A 17,628-nucleotide genomic window follows, 5' to 3' on the forward strand; every position below is an offset into this window, starting at 1 on the left:
TGGCTCCAAAGCTCCTTGGACCAAACCACCACCAAGAAGGGGTGAAGGACGCTACCTCATGGCCACGTTGCTGCCGTCGATCACTATGGGTCTCAAGGAGCTGGCGGGGCCTCCGCTGTCCTCTCCGGGGTCCGCTCCCAGCCCGCACTGGGCAGAGTCCGGCGTCCCGCAGGAGCCCCTGGGCACGAGCAGGGGTGCGGCGCTGCCCTCGTGTGCGCTGGGCCGGCTGCCCGTCTGGATCAGCTCCTGCAGCACGTCATTGACCAGGGCGTCCGCGCCCAGCTTGCCCAGCACCCTGACCACGTCCTCCCGGCTGTAGCCCAGCTTCTGGAAGAACTCCATCTTGCTCGAGCGCTCCATGCTGCGCCAGCCGGGGCCCCCGCGAGGGTCCTGCCGCCGGCTTCCTCCTGGCAGAGCCCCGCCGGCATGAGCTAGAGAGAAGAGGCATCCATCAGGTGTTTGCTGGGCCGCTGGAGGCCGATTATGCGTGCTCCCCACCCGCTCCGTCTGTCAGGAAGTCACATCGGGGCCTTGTGCCCTGGGGAGTCTCAGTTGCCGGTGTGGCTGGCGAGCCGCAGATGCAATCTCGCTGCCTTTCCTAGCCGGCTCTCCCAGGCCTTCACCCCACTGCCGGCCCTCATGAGGGTCACCCGCCTGAGCAGGCCACCCAGAGCTCGGGACACTCGTGCCCAGGCCACAGAAGTGCTTCTGAGGCTCTGCTATGGCTGGACTGTGTCCCACCAAGTTGAAGCCCTATCCCCACCCCACCCCTCAGCATGTGACTATTTGGAGATAATGTCTTAAAGAGGTGATTATGCTAAAAGGAGGTCAGCGGAGCGGCCGTAATGGAATGTGACTGGACAGTTGGACACAGATGAATACAGAGGGAGGCAGTGAGGAAATACAGTGGCGGGAAAAGGCCAATAGCCAGCTAAGGAGGGGGTCTCAGAAGAAACCAGCCCACCAACACCATGATCTCAGACTTCCAGCCACCAGAACTTCGAGGAGGTGATGATGATGATGGCAATAATGTTAAATTTTAAAAACGGTGGATCAGGCGGTTAGGAATCTGCCTGCAGTGCAGGAACCCAGGTTCGATCCCTGGGTCTGGAGGATGCCCTGGAGAAGGGACCGTCTACCCATCCCGTATTCTTGCCTGGGGAATTCCATGGACAGAGGAGCCTGGTGGGCTACAGTCCACGGGGTCACAAAGGGCTGGAAACAACCGAGCCACGAACACAAAGTCATCCCTCAGCTGGGGGAGAGGTTCCAGGACCACTGAAGATCTCAAACTCTGAATGGATGCTCAAGTTCCTTATATAAAATGGCTTAGTACTTATGTATAACCTAAGCATATCCGCCAGGACTTTAAAGCCTCTCTACATTACTTATAATACCTAATACAGTGTAATGCCATGTAAATAGTTGCTGGGACACGGAAAAGTCAAATTTTGCTTGTATGGCCCAGGTCGCAGGCTTTAGGAACTCTTTGGGTATGATTAGGGGTTCAGGGGAGAAGGGGGTTAGTGACGACAGAGGAAGCAGCAGCAGGTAGGGATTCCCCCTCCCCCATGGCTCAGTCTTGCCCCTCAGTCAGGCCCCACCAGGCCAGGGAAGGGGAACAGGAGGCAGTGTGGCTTCTCCAGGGCCCAGGGCAGGTGAGGGGCCAGGCCTCCCAGGGCCTAGGAAACTTCTGGGATTCTTTTTTTTTTTTTTAATATTTTTAATCCACAATTGGTTGAATTCGAGGATATGGAGGGCCGATTGTTTACATATTATATATAGGTCTTAAAAGTGGTAGTCGCTCAGTAGTGTCCGTCTCTTTGCAACACCCTGGACTATAGCCCATCAGGCTCCTCTGTCCATGCAATTCTCCAGGCAAGAATACTGGAGTGGGTTGCCACGCCCTTCTCCAGGGGATCTTCCTGACCCAGGGATTGAACCCGGGTCTCCCGCATTGCAGGCAGATTCTTTACCATCTGAGTCACTAGGGAAGCCCATATATACTCAAAATAAAAACCAACTCTGTGGTATTTTGTTATGACATCCATAGCAAATTAATACAACTCCTCGAGTTAAACGGGGGAAAACACCCTCTGGTGAATTCTATTCCCAGAAACACATGCTTTGACCGAAATTTAGCTCTGTGCATCAACACAGTTTTCCATAGCAGTTAATTCAGATAGTGTTGAACCTCTAAAATACGAGGTCTTAACTCACATTTGATTCTTTCCACCCAACCGTCACTTCCTGGCCTGCACCTTTGAGGTAGCTGGGGGCAGGAGGCTGCAGCCTGACAGATATTTACAAGAAAAATATGACTGAGTCAAAAGGAACACTCTGGACAGACTGGGTCTCTCTTTTCTACTCACGAAGACCTGTATCTTTCAAAAAACTTTTAAAATACAGAGATAATCCTGAAAATCTATAGACTATGAAAAATTGAAACAATGTAGAAGTATAAGGTATGAAAAGATATAGGCTTTGTGGGCTGCAACATGGAGGTGACCGGTGGAACTGAGGAGTTGATGAGACGTTGCTCTGTGGTCGGCCTGATATCGAGATGGCTTGGGCCATGAGAGCAATGCAGCATGCTGAAATCTACTACAAACTGATTTCATCAGTTGACCCACAGTTCCTGAAACTCACCAAAGTGGATGACCAAATCTATTCTGAGTTTCGGGAAAATTTTAAGAATCTCAGGATAGATATACTGGATCCAGAAGAACTCAAATCAGAATCAGCTAAAGAGAAGTGGAGGCCATTCTGCTTGAAGTTCGATGGGATTGTGGAAGACTTCAACTATGGTACTTTGCTGCGACTGAACTGTTCACAGGGCTACACTGAAGAAAACACCATCTTTGCACCCAGGATACAATTTTTTGCCATTGAAATTGCTCGGAATCGAGAAGGTTATAACAAAGCAGTTTATACTGGTATTAAGGACAAAGAAGAGAAAGAAGCCAGCAATGGAGGAGACAAAGGAGCCAACAGCAGAGAAGAAGAAAAAGGAGCCAACAGAGAAGGAGAAAAAGAGAAAGAAGCCTACAAAGAAATCAACAAAAGTAGTGAAACAACTATGTGAGGTAGTCAGGGAACAGCACTCTAGAAGGTATGATTCAAGTGAGTCTACAAGTATCATGTTGCTACTTGCACAGGTCCCTATGGTCAAATGTATTAATATCTCCTTTTTCAGTGGAAGGATATGCAGAAGGACACCTTTCTGGCCTAATTATCAGAAACTGCAGTGGTTGTTCTCTTGTATGAACTGACTTGAAGACTATTAGTGGGGTCTTAGTTGATGGTTTGTTGGTTCTCACCACCAGTCAAGTAAGAAATTTTGTAAATAAATTTCTTTTGGTTCTTAAAAAAAAAAAAAAAAGAAAAGAAAAGATATAAGACTCTTCCTACAAACCCCAAACCCTACTTGCCTCTCCTGTCTGCTTCTAGCACTTTTTCTATGCATTTTCTTGCATGTCTAGCAGATACATGCACATACTGTTTACGGGAGGTTGTTTTTACACAAAGAGTATCATACTGGATTTATTGTTCAGCAAGTCGCTTTTCTTATTAAAGATTCATTTTGGAAATCTTTCCCTTCTAGTTTAGCTGTTTGGCTGCCCACCCTATCCACCATATTTAGAATAGTGCCTGGCACAGCTGAATCTCAATGCATATTTGTCAAATGAATGAACAAATGAAAGAATGTATGGTGTTTATCCATATGCCAAATGATGGATGGAAATTCAGGTGGTCTTTGATGTTTCCCCTACAAACGGTGCTCAACACACATTCACACACATCTATCGTTCCACCCTGTCTTCTTCTCAGTATTACAGGTTCTTCATTTTCATTTCCTAGCCTCCTACTGGAATCCTCTGCAACAGACTATCTTCTAGGTTCCCAGCATGGCCTCCTCTTGTCTTGCAGAGCCTCTCCCTTAATGCAAGAACCTCAGTAGAACTCACAATGCCTGGGGCTGGCAGGTCACAGACATTTGTCAACCAGCCTCCTGGATAGAAAATTCTTGTGGAAAATTCTTCAAGAGATGGGAATACCAGACCAACTTACCTGCCCCTTGAGAAATCTATATGCAGGTCAAGAAGCAACAGTTAGAGCTGGATATGGAATAACAGACTGGTTCCAAATCGGGAAAGGAGTACGTCAAGGCCGTATATTGTCACCCTGCTTATTTAACTTATATGCAGAGTACATCATGAGAAACGCTGGCCTGGATGAAGCACAAGCTGGAATCAAGATTGCCGGGAGAAATATCAATAATCTCAGATATGCAGATGACACCACCCTTATGGGAGAAAGCAAAGAAGAACTAAGAGCCTCTTGATAAAAGTGAAAGAAGACAGTGAAAAAGTTGGCTTAAAACTCAGCATTCAGAAAACTAAGACCATGGCATCCAGTCCCATCACTTCATGGCAAGCAGATGGGGAAAAAGTGAAAACAGTGACAGACTTTATTTTGGGGGGCTCCAAAATCACTGCTGATTGTGACTGCAGCCATGAAATTAAAAGATGCTTGCTCTTGGTAGAAAAGCTATGACCAACCTAGACAGCATGTTAAAAAGCAGAGACATTACTTTACCAACAAAGGTCCATCTAGTCAACGCTATGGTTTTTCCAGTAGTCATGTATGAATGTGAGAGTTGGACTACAAAGAAAGCTGAGTGCTAAAGAATTGATGGTTTTGAACTGTGGTGTTGGAGAAGACTCTTGAGAGTCCCTTGGACTGCAAGGAGATCAAACCAGTCAATCCTAAAGGAAATTATCCCTGAATATTCATTGGAAGGACTGACGCTGAAGCTGAAACTCCAATACCTTGGCCACCTGATGCAAAGAACTGACTCATTTGAAAAGACCCTGATGCTGGGAAAGATTGAAGGCAGGAGGAGAAGGGGACGACAGAGGATGAGATGGTTGGGATGGCATCACCGACTCAATGGACATGAGTTTGAGCAAGCCCTGGGAGTTGATGATGGACAGGGGAGCCCAGTGTGCTGCAGTCCATGGGGTTGCAAAGATTCAGACACGACTGAGCGACTGAACTGCCCCCTGAATAGAGAGGCCTCTGCTGCAGCCAGCACTTGTCAGTTGCTGCCCACCTGGCCTACTGATCACTACCATACCAAAATTGCCCTCAAGGTCACCAGTGACCTCCTAACTGCCAAAGCCAGCAGCATCTTTCCACTCCTTGCCTTGGGCAGCCTCTCTGCTGCTTTTGGCTCTGTGGCCCACATCCTTACTTGGGATTTTAAATCCAAAAATTTTGGACCACCTCCTTCTTGAAACTCTCTTCTCCCTTACGTTGTACAACTTCACCCGGGTCTCCTACTTCTTTCCAGCTCTTTGCTTAGCTTCTGGTCCCTTGTTCAAAGTCGAGGTCCTGCCCAGGCCATCTTCCCTCCCCCTCATGCTCTCCACCAGCCCCCTAGATCCATGAACCCACAACTGCACTTCCAGCTCAGACTTCTTGCTAAGCACCAGGCACACACAGCTATAAGCCTGTGAGATAAACGCCCTGCGTGCTGTTTGGTAAAGCACTGTGGGAACTCAGAACATTTGCTGAGTCGGCTTCAGTGATTCTCAAAGTGTGGATCAGAGGGAGCCCAAGACCCTCCCAGGGAGTGTATAAGGTAAAACTATTTCCCTAATAAAGGCTAAGTTGTAATTTGCTTTTTCTTCCACTCATCCTTTCACAAGCGTACCATGAAGTATCCCAGGAGCTATATATCATTGTGATATTGCCAACAGCTTGAACATGGTAGCAGATATGAGAAGCCAGCTGTCTTGTATTAAGCTGGATATTAAAGAGATTTGCAAAAATATAAATCAGTGCCAGTCTTCTTACAAATTTTGGGGGTTTGGAAAATAGAGTTCTTTCTCATAAAATACATCATTTATGTTAACATGGTAGGTTTACCTTGATTTTGAAAGTAAATGATTATTTTTAAATTTCATAGTTTTAGTTTCTAATAAAGTACATATCGACAGATAGATATAAACCACATAAACAAAATGGGGGTGGTGGTCCTTAATAGTTTGTGAAAGTGGAAAGGAATTCTGAAACCAAAAACCCTCTTCTTAAATCCAGAGCTTCTCAACAGATTTTTCCATGTAGACGGTTCCGTGTAGGTGGCCTATAGACATATCATCCAGGGCCCCCGGCAGAGGCCCTATGTCTTTCCTTCCTTCAGCGTCGCCCCTCTCACACCCACCTCCTGCCCACCAGCCCCACCCAAGCCTCCATGCCCACCTTCTGCATCCCACCCCCCATGCGGGCCACAGCCTCCTAGGGGCCCCTCCTCCATCCCTTCTGGCCCAGCTCCCATTTGTAGCCAGCACTGGGTTTCCAGAACCAGTTTGACCATGTCACCCCCTGCTTAGAAACACCCTCTTACCCCGTGTTGACCTTAAGAAAGACACCAAGTTCCTGAGCAGATGACTGAGCTGTCAGGATGCATTGCAGGCCCCCGTCCGCTTCTCACCCACAATTGCCCTCTGGCCCTTTCTCTCCAGCTACACTGAAGCTCTTTCTGCTCTCCACTCCAGAATATTCTTATCATTGCACTTCTGCATATGATGTCCTGTCTACCCAGAGTGATCTTTTGGGTTTAGTGAAAAACAAGATTCGGCTTAAAAAAAATATTCAGCTCAAACGCGCTCACAGTGGTCATCCCTGACTCGCTGACAGAATGAGTGACTTGGGCATCTCAGCTCCCAGGCATGTGCACACACCTCTGTAACGGCATATTGAGTTGTCAAGCATCTGCTTCTCAGACTGTGACCTGCATTCTGACCCATCTGTCTCAGAGTCAGTAGCACTGGGCTTGTGTGTTGTGGTCGCTCAGTCATGTCTGACACTTTGCGACCCCATGGCCTGCAGCCCGCCAGGCTCCTCTGTCCATGGGGATTCTCTAGGCAAGAATCCTGGAGTGGGTTGCCATGCCCTCCTCCAGGGGATCTTTCCAACCCAGGGATCGAACCCAGGTCTCCCGCATTGCAGACGGATTCTTTACCATCTGAGCCACCAGGGAAGCCAGCACCTGGCATAATGCCTCATATATGTGAAGAGTTTAGTAGCTTTTTCTTTAATAAATGCCCAAAGCTGAAACTATCTTCCCTCCTGGAATAATTTTTCTTGAGTTCCCGTCTCACTGAACGGCATCCCCCGGAGATCCATAGAAGCAACCATGAGGTCAGCTTTGACTCATCCCTTTCCCACACTTCAACATCGAATGAGTCATTAATTCTGCTTCCCTGACATTTTCCATAATCATGCTCTCCCTTACACTCACACCACCACCATCCAAGTTCACTCATTCATCCATTCATTCATTCTTTCATTCATGTAACTAACACTTACTGATCACTTCCTAAGCGCCAGGCACTGTGCTGGGACAAAGTTCTATGAAGACAAAATAATCCACAGTCTGATTTCTCTACAGTCTATTCAGGAAAACAGACAAAAAATGTAAACAACAAGTCATACATCATCATGATAAGCACAATACTTTCTATTAGAAAAATGTGCTTTTAAAACTCAAGAGAGGAATGACTTATCTTCATTGGAGGAGAAAAAGGCAAGGCCAGAGGGGCCTGTGCAGAGCTGGACGACTGAGGACGAGCTGGCCTCTCCCAGCCAGAAACAGGCCACATCGTCAACTCCCCAGGGATCCTGGGAGGGCCACCTGACCACACTCCCACCCACAACCACTCTAGTCAAGTTGGTCGCTGATCAAGACTTCTGTGTCCCCCCAAAATGTCCATGTCCCTCTATCCTGTACAGAGCATATGTCAAAGCCCCTCAGCATGAGAAGCAAGACTGATCACACCCAGGACTGAATTCCTCTCTGGTTTCCATGGCCACATACCTCTAGTCCAGCCTCACCTTCTCCCTGACCAGTACCATTCTTTTCTTTCAGGGTGATTGTTTCCTCGGACCAGGGTCCAGCTTTGACCCCATCTCCACAGAGGAAGGCGACACTCACCCACGTGGTATGCCAGCTCACACCAGGGACTGTGTGCTATCCCTAAAAGACCCTAGTGTCTCAGACCTGGAGACCACACCCCGGGCTCTTCCCTCTGTGGAACCCCTGCCCCATCTCCACCAGACCTAATCTCACTGTCACCTCCTCCGAGAAGTCCTCCCAGACCTGATGGCTTCAGTTACTCCCGTCCCACCTCTCCCCTGCTGTTTGTGCATGCACTGTAGCTCTCATTTGGATTTGGAAGAAAGAGACAAGAAGCTTGAGAGAAGAGGGTGGGAGAAAGAAAAGAGGGAGAGAACTAAAATGAAAGAAAGACAGTACAGACAACATGAACATAAAACTTTATATTCACGTTTTTCTTCATTGTTTCCACTCACTTTCTTGCAGAGGCTTACTTGAAACTTCCCATTATCCCTGGTGGGTCGACAGGGTGGATTAAAAAAAGTATTCCCTGCTCACAGATGAAGACACTGAGGTTCAGAGTGGTACAGAGTGAGGACTATACAGCTAGCAAATGGCAGAGACTGACCATAAGTAGATGCTCCAAATAATGGTTTGCTTTGAGCTGTGGTTCAAGATAGCAGCAATGCCTTATCACCCCAGAAATGGAAAAGTCTAAATATGACTGGGTCAGGTGACTTCTCTTGAGTCACCTCGTAACAGTTACGAGGAGAGTCCGAGTTTATTTTGTCACTTTGCGTTCTGGTAAGGCAGAAGCATGAACACTCTTGAAGTGAAAAACCTTTCTCCTGGGGATTGGGAGGGGGGTCCCTGCCATGGCAGCACCCCACAGAACCCTCAAGCTTCAACAGAGCTCCTTTTCTGAGCGGAGTTTTGCAGGGTATGCGTGGGCCGGGAGGGCTGTTTTCACACAAAATTAACTGAAAGAATTCACCTACTTCAGAGGCTTTTTTCCCCCCTGAGACTCTAAAATAACTTCATTTCCTTTTAAAATTTCTAAATAAGGGCGAACACTGGGGTGGGGGGCTGCTCTCCGACGCCCCAAGTCACAGCCCGCCCCCCACCTCCCCCAACCGCCCCCCCCACCAGCTGTGATGGTCTTTGAGCCACAGGGCTGCTGGCAGCTACTTTTTCCATTCTATTTTTAAGACCTGAAAGTACGAACAATTTCATCTTGGTTTTCTTCCTCAATCTTGACTGGAAGTCACAAACAGCACAGATAGCTAGTAACACTTTGAAACCTTCCCAAGTCTCCTGCACGCTGACAAGGGTCAGCAGGGCATGCTGTCCGATGCTCAGTGTCGAGGCTGCGGAGGGTGGGCTCCGGACCTGACGACCCAGCAGGAGAGAAAGGGAGAAGGGGGAAGGGGCACGGGGGACCCTCGCAGGTGGAACAAGGCGGGTCAGATCTGGTTTTTTAGCATCAGTCAATCCAGAAGGAGGGGCCCTGGGCCAAAAAGTCTGTCTGGAAGAGCCCCTAGGGGAAGAAAAAAACACACGGCAAACTGAAGAATGAGCAAATACGAGCAATAAGAACTGCAGAGAATCAGTGGCTCACACCGTGTTTTCTGGTTACAAGGTGCCTCCTTCTGTGTCATCTCTGGGAAATCCCAAAGTCGCTGTGACATGGGGAGAGTTACTCAGGTTGCAGGTGACAAGACTGAGGTTTGGCTGACTTACCCAGGATCTCACAGCTGGATGGGAGACTCCCAAGGGTGGCAGTTCCTGCCAGAGGGTGCTGCCCAGGGCCACTCGGGGGCCACAGAGCAGGGCCAGCCCGCCTTCAACACTGGACCCTGACCTCCAAGTCCGTTCCCAGGTTGCCTTGGCCAGCTGCAGAGAAATCTCCCGCACACACCCACCGGAAGTCACCCACCATGGTGAGGGGACGGTTCTAAACAGAGTCCCTGCAGAAGTTTTCTGGTTCGGCTTAGATCTAGAAGCCCTCAGGGGAGTTGTCAGAGTTTGAGGAAGTCACAGAGAGGCAAAGACTTCAACCCATGAGATTTGTGGCTTTGGCCTGACCTTTTTTTTTTTTCCTTAACAGAATTATAATTTTTTAAAATTGTGGCAAATGAGTCATAGCATAAAATTTACCATTTTAACGATTTTTAAGAGTGCATTTCAGCAGCATTAAGCAACCATCCTCACCCTTCATAGTCAGAGCATTTTCATCTTCCCAAGTGGGAACTCTGTCCCCATTAAACACTAACTCCCCATCCCCCCACCTCAACTCTGGTAACCACAGTTCTACTTTGTATCTTTATGAATTTGAGGATCCTAGCTGCATCATGCAAGTGAAATAGTACAGTATTCATCCTTCTGGGACTGGCTTGTCTGATTTGTCTTAAAGTCTTCAAGGTTCATCTGTGTCATATAAACCACACTGTTTATCCTTCCATTCATCCATGGACACTTGGATCGCTGCCACTTGGGGGCTGTTGTGAGTAATGTTGCTCTGAGCCTGGGGGGACTGGGCTGGCCTTTTGTTTTCTCCTGCCCTTGTGTACTGTTGTAGGTTGCTTCAGGTGTACACACAAGTATTTACAGCCCTGATCGATACCCCAGGGCAACTCTGAAGCAAAGTTTAAAACAAAACCCTCCGCTCAACGCCCCTCCCAACCTATTCACCTGCCAGGTGTTGGCACTCCTGGTTTGGCAACATGTGGCCCTGGAGAAGAGGTCACCTCTTGGAGTTCATGGCCAAGCATTCTAAAATGGCCCCAGGGCATAAGCCAAGATTACATTCACTGCCATCAGGTGAAGACTTATTTCAACATCCTCATAGGCCTTCTTGAAGCCCACGGGGCCATCCTCTAGAGGACGTGGCGTTTGGGGCCATTGCCAAACATTCCCAATCTGCCAGGAAACTAGACACCCACCAGTCACCATCTCATCTACAAGATGCTCTCAAAAGCATGAAGACAGGTTTCAGATGTGCCCCAGAGTTCTGTGCGTGCGTGCTAAGTCGCCTCAGTCATGTCCGACTCTTTGGGACCCTAGTCCTTCTGATTTCATAAAATTAAGACATCTTTAAGGCAGGTTTTATGTAAACCGAAGCGTTTCTTCTGATTAATCTTTCTCCAGTAAAAGCCCTCTTGACATTAAATACAGTTTTGCTAGATAGAGCAAGATTTCACCCAAAGGAAATTAAAGATGCTTACCTATTTTTTCTCCCCCACCGAGCCCTCAGATGGGGGAGATATCTGAGGGAGATGAGATTGTTGCTAGGCTGCTTCCCATCCAAGAACGCATGCCCTCCATCCTGGCCCCCGCCTCCCCGACGGCTCTGTCTCTGTCCTCCCACCCCCGGCCGCAAGTGTGCCAGCGCTCTGTCACTCTGACCCACGCCAGGGGACATGCACTCACCAGCAGGGCGTGTCGAGGGCCCTCGCAGTGGACACCCTGCTCCCCTCAGCTGTCCTCCCAGCTGTCCAGGTGTCCCCGAGGCCCGGGGAGTCACTTCAGGCTGAAGCTCTACTTCCTTTCACCATTCACATTCAGCTGCAAAGGTAGTTTTGCTTTACTTTTTTTTTTTTTTTCCTTTTAAAGGAAAGGAAGAAAGCAATCAGATGAGGGAGGGAGATGAAGCCTGCACCTCAGCATGAGTCACTGAATCAAAGTTCAACAACCACATGCAAAACACACTCCGTGAGGGCAGGGCTGGGGCAGACAAGAAAGTAAGCTCTCCGCCTCCCCACCTCCGCCCTCGACGGTGGACACGGTGGACGCAGCTGCTCCACGGTGGCCGCCAGCTGAGAACAGCATCTGATCCTAGATGCTTCTTAGGAGGGTGGGTGCTCACAACTTTATACACAAAATTGCAAGTTATACAGAGCCAAAGCAGGGGCGGGGCAGGGACAGAACCTGGGTGCACGGGGGCGTGGGCATCTCCCTGCCAGCACAGGGGTCCCGGGCAGGTCACAAAGCCCTTCTTGCTGGAGGAGCAGGGCACTGGCCTCGGTCAGGAGATCATACGGCCCTGGGCTTCCCTCTCTGTCGCCTCGAATGGGGTGGGCAGTCTCCTCTCTCACAAGGGCAGGAGGAGCCTGACCCCAGCATCCTGAAGCCCAGCTTGCTGCAGCCTCAACAGGTACGGGCAACAGACCCCAAGCTCTGTGATTATTTCCAGCATCGGGGTATGCCCACCAGAGGAAAGAACACAATCAAACCCCACAGCAAATGCCAATGTCCCGAATGTGACCAGTCCAGAAATACACCGTCAGCCAGTTAGTTAAGCTGAGTTTAGAGCCTGGGCGTCGGTGCTGAGGAAATAAGAAGCCACAAGTCGCCAGACTTCCGATGCTCTGCTTCTTTATTTCCCATCTGTGCCACACAGAAGATGGGAGGCAGTCTTCTATATTAACGCACGTATAGAATGGATTATCTAAATAAAGACTAGAAGTACAGTGGGGAGTGGGGGAGGGGTAAATTAGGAGTTTGGGATTAACATAAACGCACTACTATGTTTAAAATAGACAGCTGGTGGGAATTTGCCGTATAACTCAGGGAGCTCAAACCCAGGCTCTGTGACAACCTGGGGGTGGGGGGTGGGGTGGGGGGTGGGAGGGAGGGTCAGGAGGGAGGGGACGTAAGTATTCCTGTGGCTGATTTGTGTTGTTGTATGGCAGAAACCAACACGATCTTGTAGAGCAACTGTCCTTCAATTAAAAATAAATAAATTGAGATGTTTAAAAAGTAAAATAGATAACTAAAAAAGATCCACTGTATAGCACAGCATACAAAATACTCAATATTTTGAAACAACTTATAAGGGAAAAGAATCTGAAAAAAACAAATATGTGTGCGTGTGTGTGTGTGTAACTAAATCACTTTGCTAACCAACTCATACTAATACAACATTGTGAATCAAGTATACTCCAATTCTTTTTTTTTCCAATTTTTTAAAAATGATGAAAAGTCATACAACTTAAAAACTTTTTAAAATAATTTAAAAATTAAAAACAAAAACTACAATCAGAAACCATTCAAAGAAAAAAAGAACGTTGTACTAGAACCTGGGTTAACATAGTCACTTCACTTGAGCGCTGATCCTCGCTTTGAAATTTGGGACACAATGGATTTTTCTAATAAAAACTACCGTTTGTTCACCCCTCCAGTATATTTGCTAAGTTTCCATCAAAGTTTCCTAATCCGTACAACAGCTCTACAGCACAGGAACTATTCTTCCCAGTTTTGAGCTGAGGTCATCGGTGTTGAAGGGCTTCCCAGGTGGTGCTAGTGGTAAAGAAGCCAGCTGCCAATACAGGAGACCCAAGCAACACGGGTTCAATCCCTGGATTGGGAAGTTCCCCTGGAGGAGAAAGCTGCAACCCACTCCAGTATTCTCGTCTGGAGAATTCCATGGACAGAGGAGCCATGGGGTTGCAGATAGTCAGACACGACTGAGCGCACACACACGCACACACACACACACATACAGAGTGGTGTTGAGAAAGGGTAACTAAACTGCCCAAGTTCACTCAGTAAGTGCTTTGAGTCAAGATTCAAACCCAGAGCCATCAGGCGCCAAAATACACCCTTTATCTGGCCGTGGGTAGCCTCTCAGCTCTCAAACACATAGTAAAGCATGCTTGGTTTTCAAGAAAAATAAAGATTTTCCTGGTATGAAATTTTAGGAGAAATCTAAGTCCTAACATTGAGTAATATATCAGATAATATTTTCAGCTCAAGTTCTGCAGAAGATGCATGCATATATGCTAAGTCCCTTCAGTTGTATCAGATTCTTTGCTGCCCCCATGGACTGTCATCCACCAGGTTCCTCTGTCCATGAGATTCTTCAGGCAAGAGTACTGGAGTGGGTTGCCATGCTCTCCTCCTGGTGATCTCCCCGACCCAGGGACTGAACCCATGTCTCTAACGTCTCCTGCATTGGCAGGCGGGTTCTTTACCACTAGCCCCACCTGGGACGCCATAGTAGATGCAGGGGCATCAAGTGTCCATTCTTCACTGGAAGCCTCTGTCCAAGCGGTGTTGTTGCACCTCAATGCAAGGAAGGGTTTCTGTGTGGAAATGACCTGACATTGTCCAGGAGCCTTGTTCTCTGACTGTCTGGCCAAGTAAAGCCACAGAACTCAGAGCCAGTCACTGCCAAGAGGCTTCTTGGACTCTCTTGCCCAAATACCAGATTCTGAGGTGCAATATTTCTATGTACAGGATAGCAACCAGTCAAGGAAGGAATTATCTGCGGAGGTTGCCAGGTGCCACCATGCTGTGCACTTAATAAAAGATGAACCTGAGTAATGAAATTTCTGAATCCTGATCTGTATCAGTCCAGGGTAATGGACACCTCTGCACAGGTCAGGGAACGCAGTGGCCAGCAGCAAATGCAAAAAAGACATTAGAACCTGCTCAACTGTCAGACAAGCCAGCATTTATTTGGCAGAGACCCCAGAATTCTGTGTCTGAACTCTCAGAGACATTATATAGACCTGAAAAACAGCTATTCTGTGGTCTTCATAAGAAAAGAACCACCATCTGGTGTCTTTATGGTATCTGATTTAGAGAAAACTCATCTTGGTTTCTCCACGACTGAAATGACTTAGCTGCTATGACTGTCAGAAGTTCAAAGATTTGAACCGCTGTTTAGCCAGCCTGTGTGCACGCATGTTCAGTCGCTCAGGTGTCAAGCTCTTTGCGGCACCATGGACTTTGGCCCACCAGGCTCGTCTGTCTGTGGTATTTCCCAGGCCAGAATACTGGAGTGGGTTGCCATTTCCTCCTCCAGGGGATCTTCCATGCCCAAGGATTGAACGCACTGTTTAGCCTATTTATCCCTAATTGTAACCTGCCAGAGGTAACAGAGGTTACTCAATATGCCAGCAAATTTGGAAAACTCAGCAGTGGTCACAGGACTGGAAAAGGTCAGTTTTCATTCCAATCCCTAAGAAAGGCAATCCCAAAGAATGCTCAAACTACCACACAATTGCACTCACCTCACATGCTAGTAAAGTAATGCTCAAAATTCTTCAATTCAGGCTTCAACAACAAGTGAACCATGAACTTCCAAATGTTCAAGCTGGATTTAGAAAAGGCAGAGGAACCAGAGATCAAATTGCCAACATCTGCTGGATCATCGAAAGAGCAAGAGAGTTCCAGAAAAACATCTACTTCTACTTTATTGACTATGCCAAAGCCTTTGACTGTGTGGATCACAATAAACTGTGGAAGATTATGAAAGAGATGGGAATACCAGACCACCTGACCTGCCTCCTGAGAAATCTGTATGCAGGTCAGGAAGCAACAGTTAAAACTGGACATGAAACAACAGACTGGTTCCAAAGAGGAAAAGGTGTACATCAAGGCTGTATATTGTCATCCTGCTTATTTAACTTATATGCAGAGTACATCATGAGAAACGCTGGACTGGAGGAAGCACAAGCTGGAATCAAGTTTGCCAGGAGAAATATCAATAACCTCAGATATGCAGATGACATCACCCTTATGGCAGAAAGTGAAGAAGAACTAAGGAGCCTCTTGATGAAAGTGAAAGAGAAGAGTGAAAGAGTTGGCTTAAAGCTCAACATTCAGAAAACTAAGAACATGGCATCCGGTCCCATCACTTCATGCCAAATAGATGGGGAAACAATGGAAACAATGACAGACTTTATTTTTGGGGGCTCCAAAATCATTGCAGGTGTGATTGCAGCCATGAAATTAAAAGCCGCTTATTCCTTGGAATAAAAGTTATGACCAACCTAGATGGCATATTTAAAAGCAGAAACATTACTTTGCCAACAAAGGTCCATCTAGTCAAAACTATGGTTTCTCAAGTAGTCATGTATGGATGTGAGAGTTGGACTACAAAGAAAATTGAGCACCAAAGAATTGATGCTTTTGAACTGTGGTGCTGGAGAAGACTCTTGAGAGTCCCTTGGACTGCAAGGAGATCCAACCAGTCCATCCTAAAGAAAATAAGTCCTGAATAATCATTGGAAGGACTGATGCTGAAGCTGAAACTCCAATATTTTGGCCACCTGATGCAAAGAACTGACTCATTTGAAAAGACCCTGATGCTGGGAAAGATTGAAGGCGGGAGGAGAAGGGGATGACAGAGGATGAGATGGTTGGATGGCATCACCGACTCAATGGACATGAGTTTGAGTAAGCTCCAGGAGTTGGTGATGGACAGGGAGGCCTGGTGTGCTGGAGTTCATGGGGTCGCAAAGAGTCGGACATGACTGAGCAACTAAACTGAACTGAGAGGTTACAGTTTTAGTTACTGCATCATTGACCCCAAACTAGACTCTGCCCAGGAGACGCTGAAAAGAGAACAGCAGCTTCCCACTTGCAGCAGTAACTTGGGTCCATGTTTACATGCCTCCAAAAGCTATTAGGGGACTTCCCTGGCGGTCCAGTGGTTAAGACTCCGTGCTTCCAGTGAGGGGGTCGTGGGTTCCACCCTTGGTTGGGGAACTAAGAGCCCGCATGCTGGGTGGCTAACAAAAAAAAAAAAGCTATTAGACTTAGAGAAGAGTGGGACCATGAGCGTGGCACACTTCCCTCTTCTGCTGGGCTGAAGATGGGCATGGAGTCTGCCCCGAGGCTATTTTTCTCCACTCTGGCCCTTTGTGGTGAGAGACAGAGGTCTGTGCTTTCAGGAAGCAGCCTGGAGATGCTGAGACAGTGGCTCCTAAATGTGGGGTATGGACCCTGTGCAGGAACACGTGGGCAGATGGTGTGGGCTGTTTCAGTGGCTCACGGACCCAGGGCAGAATCCTTGGCTTGGCTACTCCCTTGTACAAACAGCATCGGTGAGCACCAAGAACCGTCTGGATTGTATGATCTGTTTTCTTGGTGAACTAAAACAGGGTGTAGGTATTTGTAGCTCTGGTGGTTGTCACCAGCTTCCTCCCATCGACTCCTCCACTGGCAGTGTGTGGGAGTTCTTTTTTCTCTGTCACCCCACGAAATTTTGAGCCTGTGATTCTTTTTGCTTTTTACCAGCCCGATGTGTGAGACCTGGTAAGTCATTTCTTATGGTTGTTTTAACTTTTATGACCCTGATTACAGTGGTAAATAATCCACCCGCAATTCAGGAGACACAGGAGACATGGGTTCTGTCCCTGGGTCGGGATGATCCCCTGGAGAAGGAAACGGCAACCCACTCCAGTATTCTTGCCTGGGAAATCCCATGGACAGAGGAGCCTGGTGGGCTACAGTCTAAAGGGTCACAAAGAGTCGGACATGACTGAGCACCTTCAGGAGCAGTAAAATGGAGGATCTTTTCACATGCTTATGGAGCATCCAGTTTTCTTTTTTCCCTCTATTGACCATTCGCCTACCATGTAGTCTTTTTCTTATTAGTTGGTGTTGATCTTCAGGTATTCTTCATACCTGCCCTTTTTCTTTTGAATATGTGTATCCTTGGTAACTTTCAGCTTCCAGTCAAATGCTTCTTTTTAGCTTTGCTTATGACGTTTTGGGGCCTGTGGATGTCTTTCCTTTCATGGAGTCAAAACTTGGTTTTTTTCCTTTTTCACTTGTGGTTTTTGAATCTTGTTTAAGAAGTCCTCCCCTATCCTGAGACTCTAAAGATATTTTCCCATATTATCTCTAAAGTTTGTTAAGTTTCCCCTTTTTGTGAGCAGATATTTTATGGCGATGTGGAATTTTTTATAAACGGTATGAGAAAAGATCTAAGC

General features: G+C 47.5%; 2 protein-coding genes across 5 annotated transcripts in view; one reads left to right on the forward strand and one right to left on the reverse strand.

The window, feature by feature from the left end:
• Positions 1 to 11,553, reverse strand: part of ZC3H12D (zinc finger CCCH-type containing 12D) — a 36,043-nt gene extending 24,490 nt beyond the window's left edge. Inside the window, exons 1-2 of one of the 4 annotated variants that reach the window (XM_043888516.1) lie at positions 11,333 to 11,553; positions 56 to 431 (exon numbers count right to left, since the gene is read on the reverse strand). In XM_043888516.1, the coding sequence (XP_043744451.1) occupies positions 56 to 360 (305 nt within the window). In that variant the 5' untranslated portion in view covers positions 361 to 431; positions 11,333 to 11,553. Of the gene's footprint in view, positions 1 to 55; positions 432 to 8,531; positions 8,558 to 9,643; positions 9,869 to 11,127; positions 11,262 to 11,332 lie in introns of those variants that run through there. The other 3 variants (XM_043888518.1, XM_043888517.1, XM_043888519.1) reach the window with 3 other exon arrangements.
• On the forward strand, positions 2,488 to 3,361 carry LOC122684423 (protein PBDC1-like). Its single transcript, XM_043888520.1, has one exon. It carries the CDS (start codon positions 2,564 to 2,566, stop codon positions 3,083 to 3,085), a length of 522 nt encoding a protein of 173 aa, XP_043744455.1. The 5' UTR covers positions 2,488 to 2,563; the 3' UTR covers positions 3,086 to 3,361.
• Positions 11,554 to 17,628: the final 6,075 nt, after the last annotated feature.

Source organism: Cervus elaphus, chromosome 26 (genome assembly GCF_910594005.1).
Source record: "Cervus elaphus chromosome 26, mCerEla1.1, whole genome shotgun sequence".
NCBI classification, from domain to species: domain Eukaryota; kingdom Metazoa; phylum Chordata; class Mammalia; order Artiodactyla; family Cervidae; genus Cervus; species Cervus elaphus.